General features: G+C 33.8%; 5 protein-coding genes and 1 pseudogene across 6 annotated transcripts, besides 1 other annotated feature; 4 read left to right on the top strand and 2 right to left on the bottom strand.

Annotated features, from left to right (window-relative positions):
- Positions 1-3,157: 3,157 nt before the first annotated feature.
- Positions 3,158-12,345: a mobile genetic element.
- Positions 3,232-4,234, bottom strand: TVAGG3_0900530 (uncharacterized protein; the record flags this gene model as incomplete). Its single annotated transcript, XM_051251290.1, has 1 exon — positions 3,232-4,234. A coding segment is annotated over one exon (1,003 nt), but the record flags the coding sequence as incomplete, so codon positions are not given.
- TVAGG3_0900520 (uncharacterized protein) lies at positions 4,740-5,200 on the bottom strand (the record flags this gene model as incomplete). Its single annotated transcript, XM_051251289.1, has 1 exon — positions 4,740-5,200. A coding segment is annotated over one exon (461 nt), but the record flags the coding sequence as incomplete, so codon positions are not given.
- TVAGG3_0900510 (His-Me finger endonucleases family) lies at positions 5,300-5,950 on the top strand (the record flags this gene model as incomplete). Its single annotated transcript, XM_051251288.1, has 1 exon — positions 5,300-5,950. The coding sequence occupies one exon, from the start codon at positions 5,300-5,302 to the stop codon at positions 5,948-5,950; it is 651 nt and encodes a 216-aa protein (XP_051076862.1).
- TVAGG3_0900500 (uncharacterized protein) lies at positions 10,332-10,619 on the top strand (the record flags this gene model as incomplete). Its single annotated transcript, XM_051251287.1, has 1 exon — positions 10,332-10,619. One exon carries the CDS (start codon positions 10,332-10,334, stop codon positions 10,617-10,619), a length of 288 nt encoding a protein of 95 aa, XP_051076861.1.
- Positions 10,685-11,550, top strand: TVAGG3_0900490 (annotated as a pseudogene). Its single transcript has one exon. A coding segment is annotated over exon 1 (866 nt).
- Positions 12,346-13,730: 1,385 nt separating the features above from the next.
- On the top strand, positions 13,731-14,009 carry TVAGG3_0900470 (uncharacterized protein; the record flags this gene model as incomplete). The annotated part of the gene is made up of 1 exon (XM_001290123.2): positions 13,731-14,009. The coding sequence occupies one exon, from the start codon at positions 13,731-13,733 to the stop codon at positions 14,007-14,009; it is 279 nt and encodes a 92-aa protein (XP_001290124.2).
- Positions 14,010-14,395: the final 386 nt, after the last annotated feature.

The raw sequence follows: 14,395 nt of genomic DNA, 5'->3' as shown, positions 1-14,395 counted from the left end.
GATGAGGTTTTGAACCAAAATTTCTAAGCAACGTTGTCAAGGATTTTGAGGAACTAGGGACAGAGTGTGGCAAAGTCCAAGATTTAATTTATCTTCATCTGTTTCATCAGCTATCTCATCTAATATGCCAATATTTTATTCATAACTCGTGGCAAACTCACTAACTTTCATTATGTTCATCTGCATGCTTCATCTGATAGAAAGTATGACTTTCATTAACTCTGTGAGATAATGAAAACTACTAGGGACAGAGACCATGGCAAAGTTCATGATTTAATGTATTCTACCAAAAACTTTTGTTTCATTGCTTCAGTGACTTTAGTCGTCATTTCAATCAAAGGTGAAGCTAGCACAGCGATAATGGATTTCATGACTTTTAGTATTTCATGCAATCTTAACAGATAGCCTTATAAGTACTTCCAGTATCGCTAGCTGTCCCTCCTTTTTATATAACTCCATGACATTTATAATCTCGCGAAACTTAACAGGTAGCATAACAGATTAAAATCAGATGAGGTTTTGAACCAAAATTTCTAAGCAACGTTGTCAAGGATTTTGAGGAACTAGGGACAGAGTGTGGCAAAGTCCAAGATTTAATTTATCTTCATCTGTTTCATCAGCTATCTCATCTAATATGCCAATATTTTATTCATAACTCATGGCAAACTCACTAACTTTCATTATGTTCATCTGCATGCTTCATCTGATAGAAAGTATGACTTTCATTAACTCTGTGAGATAATGAAAACTACTAGGGACAGAGACCATGGCAAAGTTTATGACTTTCATTATTTCCAGAACTTAATGAAAACTACTAGGGACAGAGACCATGGCAAAGTTCCTGATTTAATGTATTCTACCAAAAACTTTTGTTTCATTGCTTCAGTGACTTTAGTCGTCATTTCAATCAAAGGTGAAGCTAGCACAGCGATAATGGATTTCATGACTTTTAGTATTTCATGCAATCTTAACAGATAGCCTTATAAGTACTTCCAGTATCGCTAGCTGTCCCTCCTTTTTATATAACTCCATGACATTTATAATCTCGCGAAACTTAACAGGTAGCATAACAGATTAAAATCAGATGAGGTTTTGAACCAAAATTTCTAAGCAACGTTGTCAAGGATTTTGAGGAACTAGGGACAGAGTGTGGCAAAGTCCAAGATTTAATTTATCTTCATCTGTTTCATCAGCTATCTCATCTAATATGCCAATATTTTATTCATAACTCGTGGCAAACTCACTAACTTTCATTATGTTCATCTGCATGCTTCATCTGATAGAAAGTATGACTTTCATTAACTCTGTGAGATAATGAAAACTACTAGGGACAGAGACCATGGCAAAGTTCATGATTTAATGTATTCTACCAAAAACTTTTGTTTCATTGCTTCAGTGACTTTAGTCGTCATTTCAATCAAAGGTGAAGCTAGCACAGCGATAATGGATTTCATGACTTTTAGTATTTCATGCAATCTTAACAGATAGCCTTATAAGTACTTCCAGTATCGCTAGCTGTCCCTCCTTTTTATATAACTCCATGACATTTATAATCTCGCGAAACTTAACAGGTAGCATAACAGATTAAAATCAGATGAGGTTTTGAACCAAAATTTCTAAGCAACGTTGTCAAGGATTTTGAGGAACTAGGGACAGAGTGTGGCAAAGTCCAAGATTTAATTTATCTTCATCTGTTTCATCAGCTATCTCATCTAATATGCCAATATTTTATTCATAACTCGTGGCAAACTCACTAACTTTCATTATGTTCATCTGCATGCTTCATCTGATAGAAAGTATGACTTTCATTAACTCTGTGAGATAATGAAAACTACTAGGGACAGAGACCATGGCAAAGTTCCTGATTTAATGTATTCTACCAAAAACTTTTGTTTCATTGCTTCAGTGACTTTAGTCGTCATTTCAATCAAAGGTGAAGCTAGCACAGCGATAATGGATTTCATGACTTTTAGTATTTCATGCAATCTTAACAGATAGCCTTATAAGTACTTCCAGTATCGCTAGCTGTCCCTCCTTTTTATATAACTCCATGACATTTATAATCTCGCGAAACTTAACAGGTAGCATAACAGATTAAAATCAGATGAGGTTTTGAACCAAAATTTCTAAGCAACGTTGTCAAGGATTTTGAGGAACTAGGGACAGAGTGTGGCAAAGTCCAAGATTTAATTTATCTTCATCTGTTTCATCAGCTATCTCATCTAATATGCCAATATTTTATTCATAACTCGTGGCAAACTCACTAACTTTCATTATGTTCATCTGCATGCTTCATCTGATAGAAAGTATGACTTTCATTAACTCTGTGAGATAATGAAAACTACTAGGGACAGAGACCATGGCAAAGTTTATGACTTTCATTATTTCCAGAACTTAATGAAAACTACTAGGACAGAGACCATGGCAAAGTTCATGATTTAATTTATTCTCTCACTAACAACAAATACAAAACTCCAACACTAACGACAAAAATAAATGTCCTCACTTCTTAACAAAGTAATATGTGCTTCTTACACCACCATAGCTCAAACGTTTCTTTTCAAACATCGATTGAAACTTATTTTGAGCCATTGGCTTTAGTCTCTTTTTCTTCAAATACGCCAAGAAATCTTCTTCACATCTTTTCACTTCATAGCCTTCTTTAAACTCCTCCTTGTTAAGTTCTATGAAATCCTTTATCTCATTCTTTGTTGCAATGGCTTCTTCACGAACGACATCATGAACTATTTCATTATTGCATGAACGACCTCCTTACTGTTCTCATGAACTATTTCATTATTGCATGTATGACCTCCTCACTGTTCTCATGAACTATTTCATTATTGCATTCATGAACGACCTCCTCACTGTTCTCATGAACTATTTCATTATTGCATGAACGACCTCCTTACTGTTCTCATGAACTATTTCATTATTGCATACGACCTCCTTACTGTTCTCATGAACTATTTCATTATTCATGTATGACCTCCTCACTGTCTTTCATAAGCGTTTCAAAGTCTCCTTTACTCATTACTTCAATCTCATGCTGTTCACAGTAGTACTTAAACTCACTGTATATGTCTTTGTTGTATGTTATATTGCTTCCCATGTACTCCATGAATTTTTCAAGCACTTCCTCATAATTCACTGTTTCTTTCTTTCCACGACCTTCTAATATCATACTTGCTTCGTAAATATAACTTCTTGCAGAACCGTCTCGCTTTCTACTTCTCTTCACAAATTCTCTCATCTTGCCACCAAATACATTTGAACTACATGCAAAGAATTCATTCTCCTTCGCAAATTCTTTATATCTTCTGTAGCACTCTGTACAATTCCATCCGGATACAAACTTTTCATAGAACTCCTCGTAAAACATTTGGTAAGGTGTTTTGTTCATTTCGATGAGTTCTTGTTTAGCCCTGGTGAATGGTATCTTCCTTACATCAAATTCACTTAAATCTTTCTTCATGAAGTACGTCAGTAAGTTTGAATAAAACTCTTCATTAAAGCTTTCAATGAGATTTGAGAAATATTCGTAATTTCCTTTGTATCTGCTGCTTACGTCAATGACAACAAATCTTCTGTCGTCTTTGTCAATCTTTACTGAGTTGAAGTTGTTAGATATCATGATGATATTACAAACATTCTCTATCTTTCTTACTGGCTGACACTTCTGATTTAAGTCCAACTGAGTCTCTGTTACTATTGACTTTAGTGCGTCGTGGTTCATGACCTTAGACGTATCGCATGAGCTTAGTTCATTGCATACGATGAGCTTCATGTTCTCAATAGCAGCATTGAATCTACCAACCACATTCTCTATTGCCGTTATATTATTGTTGGCGTACTTGCTAATGAGCTCGCATAGAACATTACTAAGTACATTCTTACCAGTTCCTTGCTTTCCTATTAACAAAAGTACTGTTCCAGTCTTTCCACAAGGATTTTGAACGATGTAGGCGAACCAGTTCAAAACATACTCATAAAGCTCTTCATCCTCATTACATATGACATCGTGAACATGTTTCAAATATCCTTCAATAACGTTCTCATCTACTTCATTCAGTACCTCATACTCATATCCTCTGAAATAGCTGTAAATGTCATCTCTTTCGTCAAAGAATCTCATGCCTGACTTCATAAGATAGTTCTTGTTCTGACCCGCTTCATAAATCATCAGTGCGTTCACATCCTTCTCCTCAATACGTCCTACATAAACACTCTTCATGAGCTTATTGAATTCCTTGCTATCTACTGACACAAGTGTTGTTGTGTCTCGTATTCCATCATAATCTTTCACTAGATATGTCATACGTGCTCCGTCAATAACAACAACACATCTTCTTAAGTCATTTATAACACTAGCTATGTCAATACCGTCCTCACTCATGTACTTATTTTTCCTCAAGTCCTTTAGTGTGAAAGTGTCTCTAAGTTCTATTTCAAGCAATTCATTTACACATCCTTTGCAATACTTCTCTATAAAATATTTCTGTCGTTCTTTACTAAGTTTCTTAACAGCTCTGAAGAACCATGTGTTTTGACTCAAACATCCTTCACAACTTCTCTCATTCATTCCTAGTTCTTTCATGTCATTATCTTCAACCTCTATGGTCTCATTGACTAAGGTCAAAGGGTTCTTAGTCATTGCTGGTCTTATCTGAAACAATGTTTGTGCAACAGGTTTAACTAGTTCAGCAACGTCCTTCCTTAATATGAATAGCTGTTTCCACTCATCTTTGCTAACAGTTCTTTCATAACCACTGACAGTAATGATTTCATTTGCTGACTTTAGACACTTATGTTCTATCATTTGTATTGCTTTTGTGTAAGGCTTTCGTGAGCATAGGTTGTATATGTCATTCCTGCAATGTTCATTCATGCCAATAGTACTAAATCCTTTCTTTGCTGTTGAGTGCATAATATCCATTAGTTCCTGTGTTCGTATTGCTGTCTCATAAAATACAACAAGACCTTTGTCATCTATGACGTACTTACCGAAAACATTGCTTATATTCTTTAACCATGAAATAACATCCTCATTCATGCTGTCAAACATGAAGTAAGGTCTTACATACTCTTCACTTATAAGATACTCCACAAAGTACTTGTTAAGCTCTATGTCCTCGTGAGCGATTTCATTAGGTTTGATATTAGTTCCTTTTGTCATTGCTGTCATGTACTTCACTCTCATAGTTCCTTTCAATAGCGTAAAAGTACTTCATTGTTTCATAACTGCTCTAAATTCTGTTCAAAATTCGTACAACATAACTTTTAACATTAGAGAAAGAACATGAGCGAAACAACAACATCTAACATTACAGAAGAAGTCAATGACAATGCCGATGAAAACATTACAGAAGGAGCTAGTGAAAATATTGACGAGTTCAGTGAGGAAGAAGATATTGAGGACGTCAATGAGAACGTTAGTGGGGAACAAACTCAATGGGAAACATTGAGAAATCATGAAGATTATGAGATTTGTACGACATATCCTTTTACTATTCGTCGAAAGAAAGACAAACATATTATGAGTGAATGCTTAAATAATTATGGTTATATTGTGCTTAGTTTAAACAACAAAATGTACTTAAAGCATAGAATTATTGCAGAACAGTGGATTGAAAATCCAGACAATTTGAAAGAAATAGACCATATAAATCATGATAGAAATAAAAGCAAGTATGGCGATATAGTTTATGAGTTCGTTGATGAAATATCTGACGAAGCTGTTGAAATAACAGATTATGGTAAGCATTCGTTTGAGTTCTACTACTATGTTGAGAATGAGGACGCATTCTATTATTATACATGTCTTAACTATCGAAAACTTCATATAAACTTTACAAAAACAGGTGATGCTTATGTTTGTATGATAGATACAGAAAACAAGAGAGTAATCTTATGCATAAACAAATTCAAACGCTTGTACGGCTTCATGTAGGACAAACATTATTTTTCAACACTAACGCCAACACGTAGGACAAACATTCATGACTAACATTACTGTATAACATAAATGATTTGTCATGACTTCTTCGTAATGAGCGTAAATGTTTTGTCATGATTTCATCATCAAACATTCATCGAAAATGATTTGTCAATACTTCGTCAGAGATGATTTGTCAGACATTTGTCAGAGATGATTTGTCAATACTTCATCAGAGATGATTTGTCATTACTTCATCAGAGATGATTTGTCAATACTTCATCATCAGACATTTGTCAGAGATGATTTGTCAATACTTCATCATCAGACATTTGTCAGAGATGATTTGTCATTACTTCATCAGAGATGATTTGTCAATACTTCATCATCAGACATTTGTCAGAGATGATTTGTCAATACTTCATCATCAGACATTTGTCAGAGATGATTTGTCATTACTTCATCAGAGATGATTTGTCAATACTTCATCAGAGATGATTTGTCATTACTTCATCGGAAATGATTTTTCAGACATTGGTCAGAGATGATTTGTCATTACTTCATCGGAAATGATTTGTCAGACATTTGTCAGAGATGATTTGTCATTACTTCATCGGAAATGATTTGTCATTACTTCATCATCAGACATTTGTCAGAGATGATTTGTCATTACTTCATCAGAGATGATTTGTCAGACATTTGTCAGAGATGATTTGTCAGACATTTGTCAGAGATGATTTGTCATTACTTCGTCAGAGATGATTTGTCAGACATTTGTCAGAGATGATTTGTCAATACTTCATCAGAGATGATTTGTCAGACATTTGTCAGAGATGATTTGTCAATACTTCATCGGAAATGATTTGTCAGACATTTGTCAGAGATGATTTGTCATTACTTCATCATCAGACATTTGTCAGAGATGATTTGTCATTACTTCATCGGAAATGATTTGTCAGACATTCGTCAGAGATGATTTGTCATTACTTCATCATCAGACATTTGTCAGAAATGATTTGTCAGACATTTGTCAGAGATGATTTGTCAGACATTTGTCAGAGATGATTTGTCATTACTTCATCGGAAATGATTTGTCAGACATTTGTCAGAGATGATTTGTCATTACTTCATCATCAGACATTTGTCAGAGATGATTTGTCATTACTTCATCAGAGATGATTTGTCAGACATTTGTCAGAGATGATTTGTCAGACATTTGTCAGAGATGATTTGTCAGACATTTGTCAGAGATGATTTGTCAGACATTTGTCAGAGATGATTTGTCATTACTTCATCGGAAATGATTTGTCAGACATTTGTCAGAGATGATTTGTCATTACTTCATCGGAAATGATTTGTCGAAACTTCTTCATCGTAATGAGTGTAAATGTTTTGTCATGACTTCATCGTATATGTTTTGTCATGATTTCTTCATCGTAATGAGTGTAAATGTTTTGTCATGACTTCTTCATCGTAATGAGTGTAAATGTTTTGTCATGACTTCTTCATCGTAATGAGCGTAAATGATTTGTCAAACATGAGCGTAAATGTTTTGTCATGATTTCTTCATCGTACATGTTTTGTCGAAACTTCATCGTACATGTTTTGTCGAAACTTCATCGTATATGTTTTGTCATGATTTCTTCGTAAATGTTTTGTCATGACTTTTTCATCGTAATGAGTGTAAATGTTTTGTCAAACATGAACGTAAATGTTTTGTCAAACATGAACGTAAATGTTTTGTCATGACTTCATCGTATATGTTTTGTCATGATTTCTTCGTTTATGTTTTGTCATGATTTCTTCATCGTAAATGATTTGTCATGATTTTATCGTATATGTTTTGTCAAGACTTCTTCATCGTAATGAGCGTAAATGATCCAAAAATAATGTTTATGTTAGAATGTTAGATCTAACACCTTTTCTAACATGTTTTCTAACATGGAGGATTTCATTAGATATACACATTCTTCCCTAAACATTATTTTAGTTAAAGTCCATCAAATATTTTTAGGATACTTTCACCAAATAATGTTTATATCAGATGAAACAGTAAAGTATTATATCTATTAAATCGTCTATGATGTAAATTGTGTATAGAATGAAACAGTAAAGTATTATATCTATTAAATGGTCTATGATGTAAATTGTGTATAGAATGAAATGAAGGAAGAATGTTTATATCAGATGAAACAGTAAAGTATTATATCTATTAAATCGTCTATGATGTAAATTGTGTATAGAATGAAATGGAGGAAGAATGTGTATATCTAATGAAATCCTCCATGTTAGAAAACATGTTAGAAAAGGTGTTAGATCTAACATTCTAACATAAACATTATTTTTGGATCATTTACGCTCATTACGATGAAGAAGTCTTGACAAAACATATACGATTAAATCATGACAAATCATTTACGATGAAGAAATCATGACAAAACATTTACGATGAATGTTTGATAATGAAGTAATGACAAATCATTTCCGATGAAGTAATGATAATGAAGTAGTGATAATGAAGTAATGACAAATCATTTCCGATGAAGTAATGACGATGAAGTAATGATGATGAAGTAATGACAAATCATTTCTGATGAATGTCTGATAATGAAGTAATGATAATGAAGTAATGACAAATCATTTCCGATGAAGTTCTGACAATGAAGTAATGACAATGAAGTAATGATAATGAAGTAATGACAAATCATTTCCGATGAAGTAATGATGATGAAGTTCCACGATGAAGTAATGACAAATCATTTCCGATGAATGTCTGACGATGAAGTAATGACAAATCATTTCCGATGAATGTCTGATAATGAAGTAATGACGATGAAGTAATGATAATGAAGTAATGACAAATCATTTCCGATGAAGTAATGACGATGAAGTTCTGACAAATCATTTTCGATGAATGTTTGATGATGAAGTAATGACAAATCATTTCCGATGAATGTCTGATAATGAAGTTCTGACAAATCATTTTCGATGAATGTTTGATGATGAAGTAATGACAAATCATTTCTGATGAATGTCTGATAATGAAGTAATGATAATGAAGTAATGACAAATCATTTACGATAAAATCACGACAATGAAGTTCCACGATGAAGTTCTGACAAATCATTTTCGATGAATGTTTGATGATGAAGTAATGACAAATCATTTCTGATGAATGTCTGATAATGAAGTTCTGACAAATCATTTCCGATGAATGTCTGATAATGAAGTTCTGACGATGAAGTAATGACAAATCATTTCCGATGAAGTAATGACGATGAAGTAATGATAATGAAGTAGTGACAAATCATTTCTGATGAATGTCTGACGATGAAGTAATGACAAATCATTTCCGATGAAGTAATGACAATGAAGTTCCACGATGAAGTAATGACAAATCATTTCCGATGAATGTTTGATGATGAAGTCTTGACAAAACATATACGATGAGGTCATGACAAAACATATACGCTCATTACGATGAAGAAGTCTTGACAAAACATTTACGATTAAATCATGACAAAACATATACGATGAGGTCATGACAAATCATTTATGTTATACAGTAATGTTAGTCATGAATGTTTGTCCTACGTATTGGCGTTAGTGTTGAAAAATAATGTTTGTCCTACATGAAGCCGTACAAGCGTTTGAATTTGTTTATGCATAAGATTACTCTCTTGTTTTCTGTATCTATCATACAAACATAAGCATCACCTGTTTTTGTAAAGTTTATATGAAGTTTTCGATAGTTAAGACATGTATAATAATAGAATGCGTCCTCATTCTCAACATAGTAGTAGAACTCAAACGAATGCTTACCATAATCTGTTATTTCAACAGCTTCGTCAGATATTTCATCAACGAACTCATAAACTATATCGCCATACTTGCTTTTATTTCTATTGTTTTCAGATCTAGAACACCAACGAAGGTTTGAGATTCTGTTGTTCGTTCTATCATGATTTATATGGTCTATTTCTTTCAAATTGTCTGGATTTTCAATCCACTGTTCTGCAATAATTCTATGCTTTAAGTACATTTTGTTGTTTAAACTAAGCACAATATAACCATAATTATTTAAGCATTCACTCATAATATGTTTGTCTTTCTTTCGACGAATAGTAAAAGGATATGTCGTACAAATCTCATAATCTTCATGATTTCTCAATGTTTCCCATTGAGTTTGTTCCCCACTAACGTTCTCATTGACGTCCTCAATATCTTCTTCCTCACTGAACTCGTCAATATTTTCACTAGCTCCTTCTGTAATGTTAGATGTTGTTGTTTCGCTCATGTTCTTTCTCTAATGTTAAAAGTTATGTTGTACGAATTTTGAACAGAATTTAGAGCAGTTATGAAACAATGAAGTACTTTTACGCTATTGAAAGGAACTATGAGAGTGAAGTACATGACAGCAATGACAAAAGGAACTAATATCAAACCTAATGAAATCGCTCACGAGGACATAGAGCCTAACAAGTACTTTGTGGAGTATCTTATAAGTGAAGAGTATGTAAGACCTTACTTCATGTTTGACAGCATGAATGAGGATGTTATTTCATGGTTAAAGAATATAAGCAATGTTTTCGGTAAGTACGTCATAGATGACAAAGGTCTTGTTGTATTTTATGAGACAGCAATACGAACACAGCAAAGAAAGGATTTAGTACTATTGGCATGAATGAACATTGCAGGAATGACATATACAACCTATGCTCACGAAAGCCTTACACAAAAGCAATACAAATGATAGAACATAAGTGTCTAAAGTCAGCAAATGAAATCATTACTGTCAGTGGTTATGAAAGAACTGTTAGCAAAGATGAGTGGAAACAGCTATTCATATTAAGGAAGGACGTTGCTGAATTAGTTAAACCTGTTGCACAAACATTGTTTCAGATAAGACCAGCAATGACTAAGAACCCTTTGACCTTAGTCAATGAGACCATAGAGGTTGAAGATAATAACATGAAAGAACTAGGAATGAATGAGAGAAGTTGTGAAGGATGTTTGAGTCAAAACACATGGTTCTTCAGAGCTGTTAAGAAACTTAGTAAAGAACGACAGAAATATTTTATAGAGAAGTATTGCAAAGGATGTGTAAATGAATTGCTTGAAATAGAACTTAGAGACACTTTCACACTAAAGGACTTGAGGAAAAATAAGTACATGAGTGAGGACGGTATTGACATAGCTAGTGTTATAAATGACTTAAGAAGATGTGTTGTTGTTATTGACGGAGCACGTATGACATATCTAGTGAAAGATTATGATGGAATACGAGACACAACAACACTTGTGTCAGTAGATAGCAAGGAATTCAATAAGCTCATGAAGAGTGTTTATGTAGGACGTATTGAGGAGAAGGATGTGAACGCACTGATGATTTATGAAGCGGGTCAGAACAAGAACTATCTTATGAAGTCAGGCATGAGATTCTTTGACGAAAGAGATGACATTTACAGCTATTTCAGAGGATATGAGTATGAGGTACTGAATGAAGTAGATGAGAACGTTATTAAGGATATTTGAAACATGTTCACGATGTCATATGTAATGAGGATGAAGAGCTTTATGAGTATGTTTTGAACTGGTTCGCCTACATCGTTCAAAATCCTTGTGGAAAGACTGGAACAGTACTTTTGTTAATAGGAAAGCAAGGAACTGGTAAGAATGTACTTAGTAATGTTCTATGCGAGCTCATTAGCAAGTACGCCAACAATAATATAACGGCAATAGAGAATGTGGTTGGTAGATTCAATGCTGCTATTGAGAACATGAAGCTCATCGTATGCAATGAACTAAGCTCATGCGATACGTCTAAGGTCATGAACCACGACGCACTAAAGTCAATAGTAACAGAGACTCAGTTGGACTTAAATCAGAAGTGTCAGCCAGTAAGAAAGATAGAGAATGTTTGTAATATCATCATGATATCTAACAACTTCAACTCAGTAAAGATTGACAAAGACGACAGAAGATTTGTTGTCATTGACGTAAGCAGCAGATACAAAGGAAATTACGAATATTTCTCAAATCTCATTGAAAGCTTTAATGAAGAGTTTTATTCAAACTTACTGACGTACTTCATGAAGAAAGATTTAAGTGAATTTGATGTAAGGAAGATACCATTCACCAGGGCTAAACAAGAACTCATCGAAATGAACAAAACACCTTACCAAATGTTTTACGAGGAGTTCTATGAAAAGTTTGTATCCGGATGGAATTGTACAGAGTGCTACAGAAGATATAAAGAATTTGCGAAGGAGAATGAATTCTTTGCATGTAGTTCAAATGTATTTGGTGGCAAGATGAGAGAATTTGTGAAAAGAAGTAGAAAGCGAGACGGTTCTGCAAGAAGTTATATTTACGAAGCAAGTATGATATTAGAAGGTCGTGGAAAGAAAGAAACAGTGAATTATGAGGAAGTGCTTGAAAAATTCATGGAGTACATGGGAAGCAATATAACATACAACAAAGACATATACAGTGAGTTTAAGTACTACTGTGAACAGCATGAGATTGAAGTAATGAGTAAAGGAGACTTTGAAACGCTTATGAAAGACAGTGAGGAGGTCATACATGTAATAATGAAATAGTTCATGAGAACAGTAAGGAGGTCGTTCATGCAATAATGAAATAGTTCATGAGAACAGTAAGGAGGTCGTTCATGCAATAATGAAATAGTTCATGAGAACAGTGAGGAGGTCGTTCATGAATGCAATAATGAAATAGTTCATGAGAACAGTGAGGAGGTCGTTCATGAATGCAATAATGAAATAGTTCATGAGAACAGTGAGGAGGTCATACATGCAATAATGAAATAGTTCATGAGAACAGTGAGGAGGTCGTTCATGCAATAATGAAATAGTTCATGAGAACAGTGAGGAGGTCATACATGAATGCAATAATGAAATAGTTCATGAAAGACAGTAAGGAGGTCGTTCATGAGAACAGTGTTGAAATAGTTCATGAGAACAGTGAGGAGGTCGTTCATGCAATAATGAAATAGTTCATGATGTCGTTCGTGAAGAAGCCATTGCAACAAAGAATGAGATAAAGGATTTCATAGAACTTAACAAGGAGGAGTTTAAAGAAGGCTATGAAGTGAAAAGATGTGAAGAAGATTTCTTGGCGTATTTGAAGAAAAAGAGACTAAAGCCAATGGCTCAAAATAAGTTTCAATCGATGTTTGAAAAGAAACGTTTGAGCTATGGTGGTGTAAGAAGCACATATTACTTTGTTAAGAAGTGAGGACATTTATTTTTGTCGTTAGTGTTGGAGTTTTGTATTTGTTGTTAGTGAGAGAATAAATTAAATCATGAACTTTGCCATGGTCTCTGTCCCTAGTAGTTTTCATTAAGTTCTGGAAATAATGAAAGTCATAAACTTTGCCATGGTCTCTGTCCCTAGTAGTTTTCATTATCTCACAGAGTTAATGAAATCATACTTTCTATCAGATGAAGCATGCAGATGAACATAATAAAAGTTAGTGAGTTTGCCACGAGTTATGAATAAAATATTGGCATATTAGATGAGATAGCTGATGAAACAGATGAAGATAAATTAAATCTTGGACTTTGCCACACTCTGTCCCTAGTTCCTCAAAATCCTTGACAACGTTGCTTAGAAATTTTGGTTCAAAACCTCATCTGATTTTAATCTGTTATGCTACCTGTTAAGTTTCGCGAGATTATAAATGTCATGGAGTTATATAAAAAGGAGGGACAGCTAGCGATACTGGAAGTACTTATAAGGCTATCTGTTAAGATTGCATGAAATACTAAAAGTCATGAAATCCATTATCGCTGTGCTAGCTTCACCTTTGATTGAAATGACGACTAAAGTCACTGAAGCAATGAAACAAAAGTTTTTGGTAGAATACATTAAATCAGGAACTATTCCAGAAGGTTTTTACATTCATACTATGAAGGATGGTAGAGTTCAGTTTAGAAAGATAAAGCAACCATTAGATAAAGAAGGAATTTTGAGAAAGATTAAACTTCATGAGGACAACATTGCTGAACTTAAGAAGAAGTTAGAAGAGTTGGAGAAAGGAAGAGAGTTATAAAGCAATGAATTCAACAGGGTAGAAATGAGGTGAAAAAAGAGGTGAGATCTCACCACTTCACCTAAATTTATTTTTGTGCTATGTTTTCATACGTGTGAGGGTGGTGATATCATTTATTTTTTATTTTATTTTTAAGTTTATTTTTAAGTTTATTTTTATTTTATTTGGATGTAATGACAGAACAAAAGCAACTCATACAAATCAAAACATATAACAAACATACATTTAAACATTTATTCTTCCTTCCTGAGCATAACATGTTCTTTCAAATACATCCGAGACCAGTTGACTTTTCATTGACTGTTTATAAAGATAGAAATAGTTATATCATTAAACCATACGATGACGAAGGTAAGTTATGTAAATTGTACGTTAAGAAGTTAGAG

This window comes from Trichomonas vaginalis, chromosome I (assembly GCF_026262505.1).
Source record: "Trichomonas vaginalis G3 chromosome I, whole genome shotgun sequence".
Classification (NCBI taxonomy): domain Eukaryota; phylum Parabasalia; order Trichomonadida; family Trichomonadidae; genus Trichomonas; species Trichomonas vaginalis.
This window is presented reverse-complemented; position numbering and strand designations above follow the sequence as displayed.